Source organism: Cyanistes caeruleus, chromosome Z (assembly GCF_971803275.1).
Source record: "Cyanistes caeruleus chromosome Z, bCyaCae1.hap1.1, whole genome shotgun sequence".
NCBI lineage: Eukaryota > Metazoa > Chordata > Aves > Passeriformes > Paridae > Cyanistes > Cyanistes caeruleus.
The window spans coordinates 19,738,675-19,762,870 of record NC_141732.1 but is presented as its reverse complement, the minus strand read 5'-3'; the positions used below and the strand labels follow the sequence as shown (position 1 = coordinate 19,762,870).

The 24,196-nt window shown below is 40.0% G+C and overlaps 1 protein-coding gene and 1 long non-coding RNA gene across 4 annotated transcripts in view; both read left to right on the top strand.

The window, feature by feature from the left end:
- Window positions 1-9,786: 9,786 nt before the first annotated feature.
- PCSK5 (proprotein convertase subtilisin/kexin type 5) overlaps window positions 9,787-24,196 on the top strand; it is a 230,250-nt gene continuing 215,840 nt past the window's right edge. For 2 of the 3 annotated variants that reach the window (XM_086868934.1, XM_086868936.1), the window contains exon 1: window positions 9,787-11,033. In XM_086868934.1, coding sequence (XP_086725060.1) covers window positions 10,836-11,033 — 198 coding nt within the window. In that variant the 5' untranslated portion in view covers window positions 9,787-10,835. Of the gene's footprint in view, window positions 11,034-11,237; window positions 11,315-24,196 lie in introns of those variants that run through there. The other variant, XM_086868935.1, reaches the window with a different exon arrangement.
- On the top strand, window positions 18,214-20,680 carry LOC111922370 (uncharacterized). The gene is made up of 2 exons (XR_002860496.2): window positions 18,214-18,338; window positions 18,554-20,680. It is a non-coding gene; the product is annotated as an uncharacterized LOC111922370 (long non-coding RNA).

The window sequence follows — 24,196 nt, the reverse complement described above, 5'->3', positions numbered from 1 at the left end:
AAAACCAGGATTCTTCTCAGATAATGTCAGCAGTTTTTCACAGAACACCCAGCCCTGTTTCTGAATATAACTGTTTTCTGATTTGTCTTAGTTTGTTTCATGTACTTTTACAGGTCATTTTCCAACATACTATGCAACTTGTTATCTCAAAAAACCTCAAAAAGCAAAAAACTTATTTGAACATCTGGAGATTAAAATCTGAGTTAACAGTCACATTTTCATCATGTTTAGAGTCTGTTGGCCTCTGAGTTTCACTTTCTTTCCTTTCCAAGAATAAATCTGGTAATCTCTTTTGAGTTTTATTAGGTCACTCATGAATGGATTTCATTAACTAAGAACAAGTTTCCTTGAGACATTTAGTTGCTACAGCTGGCATCCATGTGTTAACTTGTCATCCCCACAGCATCTCCATATGAGATTAAGGGATGAAAAGCTTGCCGGTTGTGTTATATTGTTTCCTCTATTTATGTTTTCTGTTTTGTCCTCACCTGTGGTATTCCTGGTGCTAAACAAAGCATGTTCTGTTGGAGGAGGAATTATTGTTTTCCTAATACAGCAGTATTCAAGTATAATATTCCTGTACCTGAGGCAACAGGAAAAATATTATTCACAAATGCTTGCATCACCTTTGTCATCTTGAGACCGTCTTGCAGCAGTGTTAGCAAAATGTGTCCGTACATCTAAAGGCTCTGAATTAGGAATGAATACATTTGGAGCCACTCCAGAGACAGTCAGCCAGCATCGTAGTTATGTGACCTGAATCAGTGACCTCCCGCTAGTGTGCTGGGAACACATCATCTTGATTCCATGACCCAGATATGCTTCACTATTATATTCATGGAAAGGTGGATTATTTTTTCTGATGGCAACAGAGAGTGATATACAGCTGTGGAGTTGATCAGAAAACTGGCCAGAACTGGAGCTGACCAAGCAACTCAGATCATAAAATTGACTAAGTGAGCACATGACACTGTCTATTGCCTGTTGCTGTATTCCTCTGCCGCTGTGAAAGTAACAAGACTGAGTTCCTTCTACTTCTTACTAAATGTCTATCAGAAATTGTCATTTCTTACTCATTATTTTAGTGCTAGGAGTGATTATATACTTTTTTTGTTTGATTTACTTCACAGATGGATGGATAGATAAAGTAGAAAAGGAATTAAGTGGCACAGGGCATAACAAAATCTATCTGTGCTGGCAAGTTCTACCTGATCTTATAAATCAGAGGATATTGCTTCTCTCTCTGATGGTACAAGTGCAACTCTTCTGCTTAGAAGGCTCAGTCTTTTTTATCTCTCAGGGAGAGCTAGAACAGATTTTAAGGTTCAGTCTCTCAGGGTCACACAGACCTTGTCCAAGGCACATTCCCAGAAAACAAATTGATGATTACAGAGTTCATTTACTGGTTAGAGCTTCAAAATTAGCTTTTAAATGTCACATTCATGGTGTGTGCATCTGTGAGCATGACTTGGTTGCATTCAGGAAGCACTCATGAAAGGCTAAGGGTACTTAATGAACTGGTATACTGGCACTGGTGATAAACTATATGTTATATGTACCCTTCTTATATTGTGAATATTCAAGCTGAGAGTCATGAATGCAGAACAGACAAAAATCCATTCACTTTCCAACATGCAAACATCACACTCAGGGTGGCTCTCCACAGATGCTTTTCTTTTTAATTAGGACTTTTTCAGTGTTTTTTGGAACTGCTAACTATCAAAACTATGCATTCAATTCGCTAAAAAGGTCTCGGCACCATATTTGTTTCATGGAATAATCTGCATTTTGCAGCATGAAGAAAAACAATGTAAATGCAAAGGGTCACAGAGAGGCATTCAACTTTTAACAAATATGTTGGCAATTCTCATTTGCACTGTTTGCTTTTGAGTTGCTCAGTTGCTGAATCAAAAATTTAAAAATACAAATACGTGGATCTGAATTATCCAACTGAGGAATCAACACAGAAAAGACAAAAAAGAACTAAGGCTGATACAGAAGGGAAGAAAGAGTGGAGTGTTTATGTGTGCAGAAGAACTTCGAATTTTAGTAATTTAGAACACGCATATTCTTGTATAGAATGTTCTATATAACAAGCATGTTCTACATCCAGAATGTGTGAAAATTTTCTGTGAGCAATCTAATCTCCTCATGAACTGTACCAGTTTCATTTCCTGAGAGAGGAGAAAGACAGCAAAAACTGTCTTGCATAACTCATAAAAAATCCAAAGCAAAATGATGTTCATTTTAAAAAACAGTTACATAGAAAATGTACTTTATTGTGAATATCACACCATTTACAAATGTATGAGCATTTAACAGCAAGAAAATTAATACATAAAGAGATCATAAATCAAGAAAATTAATACATTAAGAGATCATAAATCATATATTACCCATATAGCAAATCTGCACAGTATTTTTATCAGCTAAAAAAGATACCCATTTCAGTCTTAAGTTTGACAAGGAGCTAAACTTTTCCAGCTTTATTTTTGGAATTAATTACTTTTTAAAAATTAATTCCTTACCTTTTCTCTCTCTTGTGCCTTTCTTACTCTTGTAATATAACACAATATAACAGAATCAAAATTCCCTCTAAAAACGATATGTAGACAAGCAACTAAGAATCTAACTAAACCTAAGACGATGCTTTGTGGCTACAGATGTTCTAATTTCAATTTCTAGGTACCATCATTCTCCAGGCAATACATTTCACACTGTGAATGCATAAGTGAGCAGAACTGGACACATAGGAGGTTCGTGTAAAATATAAAATTACCAGAACTTTCTGGGAGAAATGAGTTGTCTGAATTAATGAGCAGCAAAACACACCCAGATCCTTCTTCTCCTTTACCAGTTTCTTCCTCCAGTGCTGGTTTACACAGACAATGTGCTGCAACTTCTGAGCCAGAGCTACCATTAACCATTATGGTTAGACTCTGCACTTCGAACACTGACTACCAGTTACGGAGCACTAGGTTGCTCTCAGGAAGATACAATACCTTAGTAAGCATTTCTCAGCAATGCTAGATTACACACCATCATGGTCAACACCATCCATGAAAACTTTCAGCTACAATGGCCCTTGTTTTTCATGGTAAACAGGGGAGAGCACAGAGAATAACATCCCATGAGAAGTATGTATACAGAATAGAAATCCTGGGGACAAAGAAGGGGAAGAATGATGAGCTGAAGAAAAAGAGAAGAGAAAAATCTTCCCAGCAGCAGTAAGACAAGCAGAGAAGGAAAGGCAGATTGATTGCAGATATGAGGGGGGAAAAAGAAAATTGAGGAAAAGGATATCAGTACATGAAGAAGACAATTTGGAAAAGAAAAGCGCTCTTATCAATAGATTACTCTGTTCTTTGCATTAAATCAAAGAACACAGAGAGGCCTTGACAGAAACTGTCAGTACACTTCTGCTCTTTAGCAGGCAGAGTGGAGGCATCTGCAGAGATGTGCATTTCCTCTATTCATTTTAACAGAAGCATCAGAATTGTAAATTCCTTAGTAAATTGACACAGTAAAATGAGTTTCTGAGGTATGCAATCAGCATTATCCCCTTGGAAAGGAACACTTGATACTCACAATATCCGTCTTTGTTGCTGGCCCATTCTTACTGGTGTGTATGTTTCTGCCCTCCATTTCCTTTCAGATTTAAAATCTGTCAGGATGTATACATACATAGCTAAATATTTTTCCATTTTTGTTTAAAATTAATAAAAAATGAATGAGAACTTTCATTTCTGCAGTCTTGGCACTGGTTTAAATAATACCACAACAAGGTAAAATACAAAGAGGTTTCCCTACTCTTCTGATTAGTAAACCCTTTAAACTCTTCACTACATCAGGAAGCTGCTGAATGGAATCCTGTGAGAAAAGGCTATGCCACAGGTCTGCCCTTGAACTCCCTGAAGAGAGAATTATGAATGAATTGTAACAGAAGTAATTATTATTCAATCACCTAGAAACAGAGGCTGTATTTCCTAATGTACCCTTTCCTAACTTGTTCCCTGCCTGGAAAAGAGAGTATAAAAACCTGCCATACGTTCTAAATGATAGGCTGAGGGTCTTCCATCCTCCTTTCCCATTAATAAACTCACCACTTCCAGGTCACATCTTCTGTTAGACACCAACTGTAGTAAACAAGCTCTTTTTCAATTCAAGGACCAGCAAATTACACTGAGCAAGTTTCATGCAAAGAAATGTAGGCATATAATCCAAAGGAGTTGTACTGGGTGGACTGGAGAGACCCAAATTAAAAGGGATGCTCTTAAACTATCATTCCTACATATATTTCTGTGGAAAAGGTCCTCAGATTTTCTTACAGATTAAAGACATGACCTCTGCTTTCTCTCACAGAAAAGAGGATAAAGAAGACTAAATATAATCCCACTATCATCATGAAATTAGTTACTGCATGAACATACTGTGACAATAGGAGCTTCATGGAACACCTGAATAAAGATGAGGGAACAAGGACTCAGAAGATAATCTGTGTCTAAAGAAGCTGAATACTAGCTACACTAGTGAAGGGTCTGCAGTAGTCTCTGAGAAGGACTGGGGCACAAATAGAACCAGTCCAACCAGAGCTCAGGAAATGAGAATAGGCCATGATGGAACATTTGAGATGAACTTTTTTAGCTACTATTCTTTAACTATGTTTTTTAAACTGGGTTGGATTCTCACTTGCCACTAGTCACTCTTTTTGGCAAGAACATTATTTCAGCTATATGCTGTCAATAACATTGGTGTAAGAAAAGAATGGTAGTATCTGATGACTTCTATGATATTATAACATGAAAGGAAAATCCTACAGATACTTGAGGTACAGCTGAATCAATTTTACAGAATAGGGTAGCTATGGTAATTCTGACTCAGGGGACAATTTAGAAACAAGTTAGCTGGAATGTTAACTCCTGTGAACTTGGGTGAAAAAAATGCCTCATCTTCTTCCACATGGATCAATTTATTCAGATAAGTAATTTCAGAAAAAGAAAAACTTTCCACTGTTATATCAAAGGGGCCTGTGATAATTTCCATAGCTAAAATTCACAGCCAAACACTAGAAATGTGATTTTTACACTTACTTTTTTCCAAGTATTTGAGATCCTGTGATTGAAACTTTACAATCCAATGAGAAGCTGAAGAAGGAAAATGTGCAGTTTTTCTTCTGGAAAGAACTTAGGGTTCACTGTTACAGGATCCTATGTCAGGCACTGATGATAGCTGAAAGAGATTCCTGCTTCCACTACCCGTCTTTTCTCTCCATGTCTTTAGCCATTCATTCTAGGTGTGCACTGTGTGCTACCAGTAAAATTAGTATGGCTATTTGCACTGTCAACTAGATCTCTGAAATAAGAAAAACCCAAAAAACAAACAACAACAACAACAACACCAACAACAAAAAACCCAAAAAACCAAAACACCAAACCAAAAATAAACAAACAAAAAATCCCCAAAAATAAAACAAATGAGAAAATAAAAATAAACATTAAAAAAATATAAAAATAATGACAGTTTAGATTAAAGCCCAAACAGATGCATTTTCACAAATGGGAAAATGGCAAATAAGTATGCTGGCACAGGTGTCAGTACAAGAAGAAGTCTCTTCAGACAGTTTAAAAAACACTAGCATCTTTTCAAGTTATGCCTGCTAGTATGGCCATAACTACAATGGTGGGGGACAACACTCTTTCAAAAAATTACAATAAACACAACAAAAGACGTAAAGGTAAGAGTCATTTTCTGTTCACAGGGTAAGAATAGACAGTGTAGCCTTATTCATAAAACCAAAAGGAAATCCATATACTACATGAATAAAGCTGTATCAGCCCAAATAATCAGTGATCAGGAAAAGCCTAGACACATACCTACTCCTAGATCGAGACATAAATGCTACTGCTTAGCAGTACCATTTACCAGTACTAGTGGTACTAGCAGCACTACCAGTAGTACTGGTACTAGCAGTACCAGTACCAGTACTACTACCAACAGACAAGAAATAAAGGATCATTGCCTTTGATTCCTCACACGAATCACTGAGCTTCTGACACTGAGCTCAGGGAAAATTTGGGTCTTGGGCTGGAGCACATCCTGACAGAGGCCACATACCCACCCCAATTTCCTCCTGTTCGTTCCTTTGTGACGCCCCAGCTTCTTTATCCCAGCTCAGTACTTTTACCTGCCCTGTCTCTTATCTCCTCTACATTCAGGACAAAAGGCTTTCCTCCTCAGCATTCCCAGAAAGTTCATTAAACTCTGCTGTCAATCAGCATGTTCACTCCATAGTGACCAACAAGAAGTGGGAAGAGTAGTAAGAAGTTTGCTGTGGACTACACACAGTGTACAGTATACAGACTGTACAGTATAAGTGTACAGACCTTATAGTCTACACACTAGGAACAACATGAGGTATCCCAGTGAGGGGGGTGAGCAATCTCAACGTATTGGCTGCTGAATGTAAAAAAAAAGTGTCTAAGGTACAGGTGAAAACCCACTCAAAATTCAGACCTACATAGATGGCTTTTCATGAGAACAGTGAAGTGCTCAAAATACATACCCTGCTTCAAAGGATAAAGAGACAGGTATTTGTGAGGAAAAAAAAACCTGCCCATATAATTGATCATATGTAAAATCAGTGTTTCATTAAAAACCAAATAAAACCCCCAAAAACTTAATTCTATTCAAAAGCATTTGAAGTTAAAATACATAAAATCAGAGGCAAGCCTGAAGCATGGAAAACTGCAGATCAAAGAACTGTGTACCAGCAAATTGGATCGTATGGTGGCTGGTGTCAAGTGACCTAGCTGCACTGTTTATAAAAACCAGAAAAAACAGTTATGCTTGAAACTAAGGAAATCTAAATACTCCTTTGAATTCCAAAACTATCCATCTTTCTAAGGCAACCTCTAAACAACTCCCTGACACAACCTCCACTCTTTGAAGGTTTCCTTTCTTTCATCTATTATAGCCCAGACTCTCCCTCTCCAAAGGCTGATGAACATATATTCCCAGTTTATTCTTAAAATAGTCTGTGTTCTGGAATGTCTTCAGAGGCCAGCACATCTGCTTGCAGGACTTCTTCCTGGAAGACGCTGAGCTGCCACTTTCTTTGAATTTATATATCCTATGTGGTTTCCTCCTTAATTACGACCCTGGGGTGCCTAAGACATCTCTGGAGCACTGATCTGCGAAACATACAGGAGTGCTAGAAAGCTGACATGAAGCGAAGGACAGCACAGTAAAAAGGCTGCCAGAGCTGGTTAGCCAGAGGGATTTTCAGGCTGAGAAAGAACTAGAAAGGAAAGAATAATTTCAGGACTAGGTGGGCAAACCAGCAAAACAAGAGGCAATTAGATCAAATAGGAGAGGAGCGAGAACAGCCACTGAGGTCAGATTCTGGATTGCTATCATTTGGGATTAACAATAGAGGAGGGATTCAAGGATTAATATCAATAACTAAAGGACAAGAGAGAGACCCATAAAAATTTGCATTTTGAGCAGTCAGACAAGTACTGACTTTTGTCATAGGAGAGAGGTAAGAAGGGGGTGGAGGGGCATGTATGTCTGGAAACAAGAAGCACTGGTGTGACAATAGTGATGAAATGGAGCACATTTGTGTCAGTGCCAAGAGGAGATAAAAACTTTCCCTGTGGTGTGTACAAACAGGCAAGCTATCTGGCCTCCCACAGAGTTCAGAAGCAAGCCCAGCTACCAGCAACATATAGTTCACATGCAGCAGGTACATTGAATAAAACTCCCACACTGCTGCCAGCCCCTCAGTGGTCTCTCCACTCCCCTGGTATCTGGTATACTTAACTGCCTGGCTGTGTCAGAAAGGAACAGAATATGGCATGGCAGGAGATCTGGGGTTTTTTTGGGTTCTGTTTTTCGGTGTTTTTTTTTCTTTTCTTTTCTTTTTTTTCTTTTTTTTCTTCTTTTTTTTTTTTTTTTTTTTTTTTGGGGGGGTGGGGAGTGAAGTCCCACTAAGGATTTTTTGAGGTATTCAGCAGCAAAACTTTGCAGTCAGGAGTTCATAATGAAACATGTTCAAATGCTTCATGACACAACCGATGTCCAAACGCTCTCATACTAGCTGTAATTGCCATCTAACACAGTGGCCTCAGTAAAGAGAACTATAATCACAGAAAAAAATGCCTCTGGGGAGGCATCCCTCCTTTTCCAGAGGCTATTTTTATGTATAGTACAATTTTCACAACATTTTTGTTAGGTTATGCAATATAATGCAGCTTTACAAAAAAATACTTGGGGACAACAATGTATTTATCAAATCAGCTGATTCCTAGTGGCTTTGGTGCCTGTGTATAAAACACTGTCAAGTGAAACAAGTTGGAAGTAAGTACATGACAGTATGGTTTTTTTCTTTGTAGCGTGAATTTTCTGTCCATCATCTATAGCAAAAAAATATGGCAGTCAAAACAATAGTAAAATTGTCTGAAAAAAGACCAGAAAAGAGATTTTTAATTTACCCTCTTCAGAAAAACAAGCTGGGGTTGCATAAGGTTCAGGTTTTGGGACCCATTGATTGCTACTTACTTCTATAAGGTGGATATTTGCGATTAAGCATACTTTAAACCCTTCAGATACAGGACGAGAGCTAACTCATGTAATTATTGAACCAATGAATAAGAAGGGCTAATTGATGCAAGATGTTTAATGTCATATTCAAGGAATGTGTATTTATGAATATTAGCAACAAGGTGTAACTGCCTGGTCCTAATAGCTACAAGGTCCTGCTGAATCCAATGAGAGTGTTGACTGCAGTTCCACTGGAAAAATTTGCTCAACAGTAAGCCACCATCTATGAAATCCTACGGAAGGCAAACCATGAGGTCTTAAATCTACAAACAGAACTAAACAGTACATTGGAATATACTGAGGAAATGATCACACAAACTACAGAAAGAAATACTAACAGAGAAATCGCTGGCAAATAAATCCTCAGAGACATCAATCAAACAGGGAAGTAAAGAATGTATTTTCCTCCTTTCTGCTCTTCAGAAACAATCAAAAGATGTGGGAAGATGTTGATCAACATCATAATAACCATGTGTAAGGGAAAAAAATAATGAACCTGAAGCAGAGAATCACTTCTCCAGTAGAAAACATGGCTTTGGCTTTCTGTGTTTACTATTTATACTTTTCTAGGAAAACAGCTGCTTTAAAGGTAGGGACATAGGTTTAGGTGGAGAAAAAAGAAACTATGACCTTCGGTTAAGTATTCAATTTCTCATACTTCAGAGAAAAAAAGAGTTACAGCCACATGACTTTTGCCTACAAAGTCAGTCACCTTTGCTGACGTTTTTTTCTCAGAGAAAAAAATTCACGGATTTACACGAATGCATTGCAATGGTACTTCTCATGTCCAAATTCCTTCAAAACCTGCAACAGATCCTCATTGTAGGTTGGTTGGACTGATTATTTTAACCTTCAACCAAAACTAAGTAAATCTACAGGTAGTCCAAAGCTATCATGTGGCTCAAGTGCTTAGACTGTTAACAGGTTTGGGTTGGAGCGGACATGAATTTTCTCCAACCCCAGCCAGGCACCTGGCAGTGCCGGAGACAGCTGACATCGTCCAGCTGGATCTTCTCTAGGCCCAGGGCTGCTCTGCATATGGAAGCAGGTTGCAGAGCTGTGGCAACGCTGCATGAAGACATGGAAAAGGGAGCAGCGGGAGCTCTGTCCTCTGTCCGGGCCTGGACCGCCGCTCCTCTGCCAAAGCGGCAGCCACCTACTTTCCTTTGTGATGGTAGCGACCACGGACAGCCGGGCCGCACTAAATGACGACGTACAATGTATGTGAAGTGCGGCCAGCAAACGGGCACACGGTGCCTTGCCGAAGAAGCAGTTGTGGGCCTGCTCCTGTCCTGCCTGGTAGCCTAGCAGTCTCCCCCGGGACGGGCAGGCCAGGACAGACCCGGCCTACAGGAGCAGCTGGGTCTCTCCCACGGCCCCTCCTCGCCCTGGGCGCCCCGCGGGCGCAGGGCCGGGAGGCCGCCGCTGGTGCCGAACACGAGGCCTTGCCGCAGGCCTCGCACCTCGCCGCGTCTGCTGCAGCCCCGCCGGCGGGGCGGCGGCCTCCGGGTCCGGCGGGGGGGCAGGCACAGCGCTCCGGGGCGCTGGCTGCCGAGAATGGAAGTAGCCCGGGGCCGAGGAGCGCAGAGAACGAGGCAACCCGGCGCCGACGCGGCTGCCATTTCCCCTGGCCTTCGGCGCTGCGGGAGCGAGGGCGGGGAGAGGAGGCGGAGGAGAAGGAGGAGGGAGGGGAGAGGGAGGTGGCCGAGTCGGAGAGCACTGAGGCTCTGAGCTGCCAACACTCACACATCGCCTGCCGCCGCAGCCGCACTGCTCCCGGATTCCGGAGAGAGGGAGCGAGTGGAGGCGAAGAAAAGCCAGACGCGGGAGAGGAGGCAGAAGACCGCTGGCAGGGGGAAGGAAGTCAGAGAGGAGGGAAACGTAGAGAGAGGGAGAAGGACCCCTCCTCCCCGCGGAGAGACGACTTCCCATGTAGCTAGGGATAGAGTGAGAAGCTGGCGCTCAGGAACAGTGAGAGAAGCTCTCACAAGCAAGTTACTTAATCCCCGGAGAGCGGCGGAAAGAGGGCACAGCAGCAATCACTGATCAGAACCACTATTCCCAACCCCTCATCATTTAACCCCCGGGCGGTTCAATGCACTACTCCAAGCTCTTCCTAGTTTCTTCCTCGGGCTAACTTCGGAGGACGTATCGCCGGAGCGGCCCGGAGGGGAGGACAAGGGCCTCGGAAGAAGGAAGGAGAAGTTTTGTGGGGGTTGCGTGCGGAGCAGAAGATGGGCTGGAAGCGCCGCTGTTGCTGGGGAGGCGGAGGCGGCGGGGACCTTCTCTGCCGGCTCACCCTGGTGCTGGGGTTCCTGCTGCCCGCCTGCAGGACGCGCCTCTACACCAACCACTGGGCTGTGCGGATAACCGGGGGGCTCCCGGAGGCCAACAGGATAGCGAGCAAATACGGATACGTCAATATAGGACAGGTAACGCTACTCACAACTACTTCCTAGCGGGCACCGGCGCTGCGGGCGGACAGGGTCCGCTGCCGCCGCCCTGCGCCGCCGGGGCAGGGACAACGACGAGGGCAAGGGACGGGCGGCCCCGCGGCCGCTGCCCGACCACGGCCCCGCCGCAGGCCCCGCCGCCGCCGCCGCGGGGCGGTCAGCGGAGCCGCCCCGGCCTCCCACCGAGGGCCGCGGGAGGTGATGCTCGGGGACAGGTATGCCGGAGAGCTTGGGGCCGTGGCCTTCCCCTTCGAAGCCAGGTGTGAAACGGGGCGCAGGCCAGGGAGCCGTCCGCGGGTCGGGAGGGGGAGGGCATCGCCGGGGGGCGTCCCGCCGCGGCTCTGCGCGCCGCCTCGCTGCCTTGGCGGCGGCTGAACTTCGCGCTCCGCGGCGGGCAGCCTCCTCTGTCCCCTTCCCGAGTTGAAAAGCGCTGGTACAAGACGAGCTCGTCCGGCAGCGAGCGCCGGTCTCCCCGGCAGGCAGGACGTGGCAGCCGCGGCCGCCGGCTCGCCGCGGAGGGCGTCCCGACCCCCGTGTTGGCGGGGCGTGCGGGAGGAGGAGGTGGCAGGCTGTCCCGGAGCGGCTGCCAGGCGTGCCGCTGCCTGCGGCGTTCCGTGGGGAAGGAGAGCGCACTGGTGGGGCCGGAGCCACACCTGGACTTGGCTAGATCCAGGTATCTAGCTGGATATCACCACGTCAGAAAATTTTTGGATCCAGTCAGGTTCAGAAACTGCAAGTGAGTAAACACCTGGTTCTCGCTGGATCCCATCACACTGAAAAATGCCCCCCTTTTAGTTAGGGAGAGTTCTCTTTAATGTTCTCTTTAAAATGTCCTAAGATCACTTTTTCTTAAGGAGTTTATAGTCGGTGTTCTAGGCTTTCTTCGCAGTTGTTCTCAAAATACGAGTTGCATATGTGGGGTTTACAAGGTGAGTGCCCAAAAAATAAACAGTCCTGTTGCATGGTTGGGCACAAACATCCGAGTACATTCTTACTAAACAGTAGTTTATTCTACATGAATTGAAAGGTTAGAAATGAGTATTTACAGGTAAAGAAGGCTTCCTTTTATACATGAGGTTTACAAAAACGCAGCTGGTTTACACTCCAGGCTTTTCATGTCAACCAAATCAAAGTAAGACCCGATTATTATTGCTTTAAAATTAGTTGCCACTTACTGCATCATTGAGTCAAAAGTTTAAAGTACAACTCAATGTTCCCACTCATTGCCAGCCTGAATAAGACAGCTGTGTGGTCAATTAAGATAAATAATTTACATGAGAAAAGCTGGAAAATGTCACTGGGGTAGCACAAAACGTGATGTGTAAAGATGCAGTTACTTAGAAAAACTGAGTACCAACTTCTTTCAGGGAGCGCTTAGGCAGACAGGCAGTACTACTTCCAGCTGGAGGCACTAAAATTTGGGAGAAAAGTTGAAGTCAGAATTGAAGTACTACTTCGGAACTGCCATTTAGGAACCAAAATTTTTTGCATTGGCTTTCTTTTTAGTCTTACACGCTTTTTGCTCAAGATGTTTGTATTCCTATCTGGGCCCTTAAAGTGCCAAAATAAGCAAGTCAGTTGCAGGATGCACCTTTCCCCATTTTTTTCTTTTGTCAGGCTGCCTGGTCAGCTCAGAGCCTGCCTTTTTGTGCTTTGCTTATGTAAACCCCATCTCGAATTAAGGAAAGAATGTAGTAAGCCTCTCTTGTTTCTTATGTGTCAATGAAAGTGACTATATACAACTATGAGATACTAATAATGGATAAATTTCAGATTAGGTATACAAATGAGAATAAGAGAAAATAGACACTATAAGTAGTTAAAAACTGGAAAATACTTTACTAGGTCATGGGTATAAAAAAGTGGACTGTGTGTCTCTGTAAAGATAGGTAAATGGAGTAAAGTATTAACTTTTGGAGAAAGGGAATCAGGAACAGTTTGGACAGATGAGGTGGACTTGTCCATTGCAACCTTTTTTCATAGATCTGGAAAAGCAGGAAAATATTTGGCACAAAACAGGAAGTGCAAAAAGAAGATAAGAATGGGACAATAATCTGCTGGTTATTATTGACAGACTATTGCAATTAAAAAATTTATTTTGTGTGAGATGTTGAAAGATATTCTCTTATTTGAATATGCTCTGAAAACAGGAGACACCAATAAGCAGAATTTTCTTGCAGAGTTACACAGTAGGCATAATATTTTTGGTTACATTAAATTTATTAAAAATACATTACATTAAAAATAAAGTGCAAAGAGCTAAATGCAATTCAGATGATCCAAAGAACAAACATATAAATTATCCAGAAAAATAACCTATTTAAAATATTCAAAATAAGTAGTAGTGGAACTGCATAAAAATGAAAGTCAGGTGTTTGCAAACCAGGAGCATTCTAACAATGGTGAATTGCATGATTAGAGCTGAAGGGAACAGTGGCAAAGAGGGGTTCTGAAGGTTTTATTTCCACTGACCATTCTGTTAATTTTGTGTTTGTGGAAAAATGGCATTGAAAGGTACATTAAATTGATCAGTGGAGACAAGATGGTAGACCCATAAAGGCTTTGAATTGTAGATAATGACCAACATCCCTTCTCCCAGTTTTTGTTATTTACTGCATTCCTTGTAATGGGAGGAATTTAACTTACTGGTTTTTGATGGTTGTGTGATTTGGAGAATATCCAGTTGAGTCTTGAAATACCTCTTAAGTAATTTTCATTGTCATGGCAAACCTGCAAAGGCTTGCTAAATGACTGGACAAGTCAATCAGAAATAGATGGCAGAAGGGGCTATTAAAAGAGGCCCTGAGATGACCTGCTGGTGAGTAGTTGAGAACTCTTTCTTTCACAGCTTCTGGTAAACTTTTGTTGCTCTCAGACTTCTGTTGTCTTCATGTCTTACAATGAAAACCCAAAGCTTTGGCTTCTGTGTTCATTGAAAAGAGGAATTTCACATTAATTTTTAGGGAACACAGAACACCAGAGAGCGAATCCTCTTTAATTCTATGTTTTTCCAGGCTATGTGTTCTGTTTCCTGTTTCCTACAATTTGCTCTGACATACTTCTTGTTTATCTTGTATTTCCTGTATTACCAATGAGAGGCATGTCTTCCGTGTTTCATTGGACTTTAAGATTACACAAACATGTGATATCAGGACTTAAATGCATAGAGTTGACTTCTCTCCCCCTTTTCCAGTGTAGGCTTTTCTGACTTACCCTTGAAGTGCAATTAACAGTTTCTCTAGCAAGAAGAAGGGTTGCATTGTTCTTTTTTGAACGGGTCTTCTAAGATAGTGGTCTGGACTTGCAAGCCCTCTGGGACTGTGATAAGATAGCGTAGCATAAAGCAGCCAGGGAGTTGTTCTAAATTCCATGCTGGATAGAGCAATTTGGGGTATAGGGCATCCCCCAGCATTTCTTTGCTGGCTTGTTTTTTATTTTGCAGTGGCTTGACAAAGCAGACCTTACCTTAGAGCAAAGTATCTGTCACTGACGTTCAGGAGCATTTCTTTCACTGTTGGCAGCTGTCAAGGGTTAAGCATATCTTCTGTGTAGCATTTTGTACAGTTGGTACATATTGTGACTATTTTCTGTCAGATGCCAGGAGTTTCTTGTTCAGGTAGTGGGTTTTCCTTAAGGTTCAGGAGTACAAGAGAAACAAACCTTTGTGATACCAGGAAGGTGATGGAAGAGATAAAAGATATCTGTGGTTGCAACAAGGGAGAGAAATGCTACAATAGTAAACTTCAGATCCTGCTCTTCCTTTTTTTTTTTTTTTTTTTTTTCTTAATTCCAGGCAAGAGCTGAGAATGGGTTAGCACTTTCCCGCATCACATCTTTCTTCTTCTAATAGTATTCTTCCAGGAATTTTATTTTTCTGATCTCTTTCAAAATTAAGTAGTCTATTCACTGCCCTTTGCAAGTGACAGACCACCCTATCGCTACAATTTTCTTCCTGCAAGGAGTAGATGCTTAGCCAAAAAGCACCTAAGTGTGCTGAGCTTGAGCTGTGCCTCAGGAATCACAGTAAGATAAACACATTTGGTTTTCTAAATAATGTGAAAGCTGATATCACTTGCCAATAGGTGTTTTGTGGTGGGTTTGTTTGTTTGTTTGTTTTAGTCAGGAGTATTGGTTTAAAGCCAGCAGATCACACAAAGATTTAGTAAATAATATTTCAAACTTGTTCATTTCAACAATTTATTTCAAACCTGACATTCCACTGATGTCACAAAGAAGATGTTGCGTAACAAGGTCAATTGATAGAATGAATGGGAGGAATGGCTGTTTTTCATTTTCCAAATCTATTCCCGATGGAAGGCAGAAAAGAATTTTGCAAAGTAAGTAGTTCAAATTGCAAGACAAGGAAGCAGTTAAGGAAGAAAGGAACTTGTTCCGAGATAAAAAGCCTAAACTAAGGTTGTTGTGTTCAGCAAAGGAAGGATTTTGCTGCCGAAAGTCTCCACCACTTTACAAAAATGTCTCAAAAAAACAAGATGGTAGGCCTTTGTGCAAAGAAGTTGAAGTACCTCATAATATAGATGGAAAATAGAAGAAACATACCTCTTAAGAGCCTTTATGCCCACAACATTGAAACAGAGTATACCTTATTAAAATTTAATACCTGTAATAAGTTTAATGAAGTCCTGACTACTAAGGGTACAAGTATCAGGACAGTGGTATTAAGGACTTAAAGCCAGGTGTACTCTAAGTTGTATGCACATGCAGATATATAAAGTGGGGTAACACAAATCCACCAAGGAAAAATTAATTTTCTTTTACAGGAGGAAAAAAGTGCATTTGGGGTGGTAGCAAATATTTGGAAAATATAAGTCCTGAAACAAAATTTTTGCGAGTGCTCATAATGCCACAAAACCAGTACGCCTGAACATATTGGAGACTACAGAGTGTGTACCATAGCTATTTCTTAATATTTAGTGGTAATTTTCTCATCTCTGCAGTTAAAAATGGGAGGGAGGAGGGAGAGAGAACGTATGTTAGTACTAGTAAATATGGCCTCTCATTAGGAGCTGGATGAAGAGAAGGATTTCCTGGTCATACAGGAAATCTAGTAGCCATTTGTATGTTGTTACAAAATGAGGGAAGATGATAATCTTGTTTAACAGTATACTGATCAAACTACAAATTGCATGATGATTTTTTTATTCAAAACCCTTAGGCAACCACAAACTAAATTATATTTTTTAGAATGGCAATTAGTTGCAAGCCTAGTTTACAAATGGCAATGTTTGTGGAAACTGCTTCTCTCAAGCAAAGTGCAGAAGTGGACCAGACTAGGTTAAATGGAAGAAATCTTTTAAACACATTGAAGTAAATCCATAGTACACCTTACCTCTGGTATGACAGCAGTCATGTCTGGTATGACAACCTCTGACTGACAGTGGCTAAAGCTGTAGAAGTGAAAGGCAAGAGGGAAATCACTACTAATCAGTTTGTGCATTGCAGTGCCTTTAAGGAAAACCAGCTATGCCCACATGTTTCCTGGCAGATATATAACTAGTTTTTGAAGGTCTTCAGTGAGGAAGTTCCGCCCTGCCAATGGAGCTAGTGGTTTTTGTGTTTTCTTACACTCTTTGCCCTGGTGAAGTAGAAACTGTATTAGTTTTTCTGCAGTTCAAAGCTCGTGTTTCTTGTTTCTCTATAAATGTAAAGAGTAGCAACATCAGAAAAGTTGTAGCACTTCCCTCTTTCAGACTTCTATGTTTTCCATCCATGTTCAGTGCTTTCCTTTGTTTTACGTGAGTGAGCCTTTCACTGACCAGTCTTGCTGTTTGACTCTGGTCTTTCTAAGAGATCCTCATCTTGAGCAAGGAGCTGCCAGAGCATTAAGCTGAGTACAACATAAGGATTCCTTCAGCTGTCCTCAGGAAAGCACTCCCATTTGTGTAACCATCCTGTAGCCATATGACATTCTTGACAGAGTTCAGCCTGTGATCTGCTCTGGTTCACAGACTGATTCTGCCATATTCCTAGCCCACTGTTCTCCAGTCTGAATTTATTCGGTAGGTTGCTATTTACTAGGTGTAGTACTTTGGTTATGCCTTTGCTGAATGTTGTGCTGCCTTTCTCGACCATATGTTACAGTGCCAGTTTGCTTTGAATTCTGTTCCTGCCCCTCAATACACTAGCATATAATCTCTGAGTCTCTATGTATCTTATGTTTAGTAGGTGTCTTTTCTATGCCAGTATTCAGGTCATTAGTTGAAATATTGACCAAAACAATTTCAAGAGGAGCTCTGGCAGGTAATTGTTTGCTGCCTTGCTGTAATAATTAGATAAACCAATCTTGCTTATAAAGTTTTGACCTACTGTTCCATAGTTTAATTCTGTGTCCTGCTTCAGGAATTTGATACTATTACTCAAGTAGTACTTGAAGATAGATAAAGTTTTTAATTTACAAAGTATCTGCTCAAAATTAACATAAATAATGTAATAAAAATCTGAAGAATACTGGATTGGACAGTCATGAATGATGTGTACCTTAAGGTGTTTGTAAGTGGATTTTTGACTCCAGTTTTAAACTTGTCTGAAATTAACCAGTTCTAAATGTGATGATTTTTTTTATTTTTTTTTCCAATTTACAGACTAAATTTAGTCACGGCCAGTGTTATATGTCTGTGATATGTATCTGTTATATATCTTGTACTTTAATGGCTCGTCTCTCTCCATGACGTTTTTTGGGCCAGCCTTTATTTTGCCTCTGTAGCTTATGGTTTCCTATTAGAAGATAGACTTCGTACTACTACAGTCATCATAGTTGCTGTGTTTTGATTGACATCTGTTTGTCTTGACCAGAAATGATGTCTTGCTTGTATACAACCCCCCCACTTGTTTGTACAGTGCCATAAACAGTGCTCATTGTCAGGCAAGACATTTCCAGTGTCATATTTGTGTGTTTTACTGGTGTATTCTGCGGTTCTGTGATTGATCAGTACACCTTTCTCTTCTCCTCCAAATCATCAATTGTAAAATCAGCAATTGGGGATATACACATCAACCATATCGTGTGGTACTCTTTGTCACCTGCCAAACACAGGAAACAATATGATCAAATGGAATCCTGCTTGCCAAAGATACATACCTTAAGACAGTAAGTGTTTATTTGGCAACATACTGAGCCAAATTCGATTGAAATTTGCAGAATGAAAAACTGTTTGGAATGAAACATTGGCAAGTCCAGCAGAGTATGAGAACTACAGAATGAAATCCTGCCAGAACAGCTTGTTATGGACATTCTTGTGGATTGCAAGATGTTGCACAATGGAGGTGAGATTGTAAAAATCATGTTAATCAGGCAAGATGGAATATACAGTTCTAAACAAATCAGGAAAGAAAAAATTGTATGCACAGACTCTTCCAAATAGACGGAACCTGATCCCAACGGGGATAGCATACTTTTTAATAAGGGATAGCTATGAGCAGTGGCTCATCTTTGCTCAAGTTACATTTTTTTTTCCTCTTTGTTTTTTTTTTCTTTTTAGGGTGTTTCTGTGCCAGCAGGGAACAGGCATCACTTAGGTTTGTGTTCTGGGGCCAGATTGGAGTTAAGAGATGCTGCAAGCAACAATTGAAACCTGTGCTATGTATTTTATTCAGACTAGAACAAAACCTATAAGTTTTGTGTAAAAGGGCTTAGAAGGTAGTAAAGTGTTACAGAATAGTGCTGTGTGTCTGAAAGTCAAGCCTATGATTGGATAATGTTCTCCTTTTAGAAATATATAGTTTAATCAGTGGTAGCAGGTAGTGATACTGAAATCAGCTTGAAAGTAAACTTTCTAACACAATTTGAAGTATTAGTATGTAGGAATTCTTTATTACAGTGCTGGACACCTTCAGAGGATTTTTCCTCTAATCCAATGTGTGTCATGAATCTGCACAACAATGTGTTTATTCCATCATGATCATACATATTCATTAAAAAGTACTTCCTAGTTAATACATAAACTTCATTCCTCCTGGAATCAACTTACAGGCCTCCACCCTTACTAGAAGTCCTTTAATGGTCATTGAGTGTTATCTAAAGGGGCCTCTAGTGGTCATATTCACTGAGTGCCCCCAATATTGTAAACCTTGCCTAGAACTCCTCTGAGGGCTTGTGTCATTGTTTCTTGTTCCATAACTTTGCCACAAAACCTACTAGGTTCCTCATTATCATTTTATCCATTGGTTCTAGTATCCTATATGCCTACTTTTACATTCTTTTATCGAATTTTCTAGTTAGCCTTTAAGCTATATTTTGCAACTTCAAGGGAACTGAAAATTTCCATTCTTTGTGCTGTCTGTAAGTAGTTTCCCCTCTGGATAAACCTAGAAAATGTTTCCTTTTCTTTCCTGGAGCCTTTCTTTGTGGAATTTATTTACACAGTAATCTGATGTCTTAGAAACAGACATGGAAAGAAAGCACATGCTGTGTTGCACCTTTAAAGTGAATAGTATGACATCTAGGGCATAGAGAAGTAGATCCTATAACATTTTTACTCACCTGAATAACCCTTATTCCAGCAGACCCAAAAGGATGTAAGGCTGTTCTGTGTCCGATAGAAGATCTGTCTAGATGCCACTATCTAGGAACAGGCAGTGGTTTTAAGTTACTGTCCTGGGTGAGGAAGAACAAAACAAGAATCCAATGCTTCTCCCTAACACTCCTGTTTTCAGCTAAGGAGCCTGCCTGAGCTGGATATGGTTTCTGCATACTTAGAAATTCTCAGTGTTTCCTTTCTCCAGATTCTTGTTCAGTCTTTGAAATAAAACTTTTAGCATCCACAATATTCTGTGGCAAGGATTTCTAAAGTTTGCTACTACACTGTGTGAAAACGCGCTTCTCTTTTGCTTGTTTCTTATTAACATTGTTAGATGGCTGCTGAAAGAGATGGTGAAATATGTTTTTTGTTCACTCTTATGCCATATATGATTTTTTAGACTTTGAATATTTTGCTGTAAATTATGTTGTATCTAGACTGAAGGGTCTTAGATTACTTTGCTATTCCTCATACAGCTTCCATTGTACCGTATCTTTGTTCCTCTCTTCTTTTCCTACTTGGAAACTTTTTCAGATCTATATATCCTCTTTGAATAGAGGGGACTAGAGCTACAACGGCTTTAGTGTCACAAAACCTTGCATTATTCTCATAATTCCACATGCTCTGCTTTATTCTTCGTATTATAACTAATGTCTAATATTTCATTTACTGTGGGGACTTCTCTCAAGCTGAGTTCCCATGGATTAGTGTGCCATAACCTTGAGATTGTCATGTTTTAATGGTACAGTACTGGGCAGCTCCAAACTGTTCATTTTGGTGTGACATTCGGTTTGTATGCAAGTTAATGTACTTTTGTCTTTATTGGATTTCAGTTGATATTGTTGTCACACAGTTTTGCAGGGTCCTTCTGCAGTTCATGCACAGTCAGCTGTTGCAGTTTTTATATCAGTCATGGCTGACGTCTACACCTCATGGCTCACTCTTTTTCCCCATTCACATTTTTTATAATGAAATATTGTAGGTTTCAGAAGAGGTTCTGCAATGGAATCCAACAGAACTCCATCTGGAGCCTCCACTAATTGCAAGAAACTAATTGTTACTTAATAAAGAAGTAACTGATTACTCCTATGCTTTGCTTTTCGTTTGTATGGGGTTTTTTTTGTTTTCATTGCTTACTTCTGCAAAGACCTTTTGCAATGGGTTCTTAAATTTATAAAACCTGTTGGTGAAAGACATTGTCAAAAGCCTTTTGGAAGTTCAGAGTGTATCTATTTACCCATCTCTATCTATATGCTTAGCCTCTTACAGTAATAAATTTGTAAGGCAGATTTTTTCCCAGTTTAACTATTTCCAAAGCAGTGGCTTTATACCCAAGTGTCCATTAATTATCTTTTTTCTTGGTTTCTATTTTTTCTAGTAATGACTTGTAGCTTCATCACATCTCCCTTTAAAAGTTCACATCACATTTGTCATGCAGCTATTCTGAAAAGTGCAAACTGTTTTTAGAATGAGATTTTCAATTGCTTTAATCTACTGAGAGTTCTTATTCAGTTATTCCACCCATATTCCTTCAACATTGTGAACTGCAGAATGTCAACTATTGTGTCTCAAGTAACTGATCTTAGCTGAACTGAAGCAAACTAATCAATCAAATACTAAACTTTGAAAAAACCTGATGCTTTTGTGAGCATGCTGTGCTCCAATGAGCCAAGCATAAATTAACAGCTTTAAGCTGGGGAAATTCCCCTGCCCCTGTTGGAAATTAGTAGACTCCTTCCCCGCAGGATTGGGCTGCAGAGTAAGCTGTTTTCTCATGAGCAACCAAGCCCTATCTTGCACAACTGGTAGTTTTACCAGTGGGATGTAGAGTGAAACTAATGCAGATACCTACAGAGTGGTCTTATAACTCACATTAGCTTCTTTCATTTTTAAAGTATTATACTCCATGAAGTATTCAGTAGCAGTTTATATAAGCCTCTTAGTAAGGACATTGGAAATGTTTTTGCATGTACCCCTCTTACATCAGTAAGGTTGACAGACTAGATGTATCCTGTCACCACCACACAACATGAGCTCCAGCCCTAGCTAGCATGCTATTATTCACAATCATTAATTGTGATATTCTGTACAATTTTCTTCCTTGCTTCTTTGTAAACAAAATAACTTGCTTTCCATTAATTGAAAGCACAACATTAATAGGATTTTATTCATACCTAATTGAAATAAAAATTAACTCCCAGAGGATACATGTATGACAATATCTGGAATTGCTTTGACACTTCTGACATGTGCCCATCACCACATCACTGTTGTTACTCTTTGCTGCCTGTCTGATCAGGCTGAATGTTTGCTTCAGCTTGGAGTAGTTTAAATTTCCATTGTCAGTGAACAACACACCCCTACCCACAATGAATTTTAGGTCAGTGAGTGATGAGGGTGGCCAACTGACAAATCACAAAGCCATCATCTGGGAAACCAGGTAGCTGGCATTAACAGAGGTGTAGAGGTTTGTTTTCTCTAAGAGTTCACAATTCTGTGACCCAAAAGGGCCCAGGACTGTGTTGGTATCAATAAATGGTTCTACCACTGCAACAGACTGCTCTTTTGGAAACTTTCTTGTATATAAATGCCTTTCCAATTGTGTGAAATTTGAACAATTTCCATTTCTTGCCTCACAAATAGAAATATTAATCTGGCAAACATAACCGCATGGTTAGCAGTTCTAGTGGTGGTTGAAATTTGTATAGTTTTTCTGATGTTTCTTATCTTGTAGGACTCTGAAACAATATTTCAAAGTAGAAATGAAAATCCATTTATAAAGAAAAATACATAGTTTTATCCAATGCACTGCTGTCATTCTAAATATCTTTTCCCTTTTTCTGTGTTTTGGTATGTTTAATATCAATGTATTAAACAAATGTGCAGTAGAAACTTTTATCCTTTCTCCAATAAAAACCACTTTCAGGCATTCTCTCAACCCCGAGGTTGTAAGATTCTGCTTTCCAAATGAAAGATCACCAAGGAGTGTTCTTTATATATGTGAAATGAATAGTGTCTGGGAGCTGTAACTTGTTTATCATTAGTTTTAGTAAATTTAGATGTTTTGTAATGAATTGAGTATTAGATCTCTTTGGCTTTTCTCTGTAGTCTGAAGTAATTTAGAAGCTTAAGTTAGTTCTTGACTTAATGAGATTAACTACACTTAATCTAAAATGTAGGCCTTGCTGGGGTCTAGGTTAAAAAAGGATTAAGTGCTTCTTCCTTAAATTCTTATTGTAGTTACCATTAAACCCAACAAAAGATTCCAGTGAATCCATTGAAGCTTAATTGAATCTTCTAGCATGTTGAAAAATGTTACAGCAAGAGAGACCTGTGTATATCTGAATTAATATCCCTTTTTTGTGTGTTTATTATTGTTGTGATTGCCAATAGCAACTTTATGTAGAATATTGCAAGACTGTGCTGGACATTCTATGCTAGAATAGAGTCCCTTGGTGCGCTGTAATACTTCTCAACTCCTCAATAAATGTTACTTATGATTATGTAGCTGTTTTATTTCTTACTGTGTTTGAATGCTACATGATACAAATACTTTTTTGGTCTCATTTGTTCACTTACTTGCTTTTTCTTTTAGTGTATCTTTAGATGCTGTCAAAGAGAATTTTTTTGCTTTCATACTGTTAAACTGTTACATGAACAGGTGTTGCTCTAGTTGTCTTATCAAAGTCAATGGGGTTACATATTGAGACATAAATAAAGAATACTGACGAACCTGGCTTTTACACAAAAAAAGTACGAACTTTTGTACAGCTCTAGCATTAACCAAGTAAAATAGATGACTATGTCAGTAACCTGGGGTTCTGGACCAGTTGCATGCTTCTCTGTATTTGGTAAATCATGGTGAACAGAGTGGAAGATATCAGATTTCACTAGAGTACAAAGTTGAGGAAGTGTGATCTAGGTTAACTAAGAGGGTTATATATGTATAAGAGGGTTGCATTTAGTGCCTACACACCCCACATAGATGAACTTAACTCAGTCTTAGGTATTCCCATGAGTCACTTCTTTATAACTCTTTGGTAAATTATATCGGTAATAGAAGAGGAAATTGCTTAAATCAAGTCTCATGAGAAAGTCAGTTAAATGAAAACATTGTACTTCCTATGACCACTAAGAGCTGAATTCAGATTTGTAAGACAAAGTACAGCATGAAAAGGTTTATTGCTGGCAATATAAATGTTCCCTGTAAACAGTATGACTAGTGTAAGTCACCACATTAGTCATTTTGAATGGTATAAATTCCCTTGCTATTAATATGCTTAGGAGTTTTATATAGATGTTTAAATAACTGGATGCAGATATAACAATATTTCTACTGTTGTAGAAGAACTGCCTGGTTCTTAAATCTTTTACTCATACAAGTAACCCCATTAGTTTTGACTGCTCTTGATTTATGCCTCTGAAATTCGGTAGTTTCAACAGTTATTTCTGACTTGCAGTTTTGTAAGTGAGAAGGTGCTTGATCCCATGGGTCTGGGTAGATGTTTACAAGTTTCAGGAAAGACATGATGCTTATTAAATATTTCAGAACCAAGATTTAAAATGAAATGAATATGTGCAATTTGTTGTGACACTTTCCTTGCA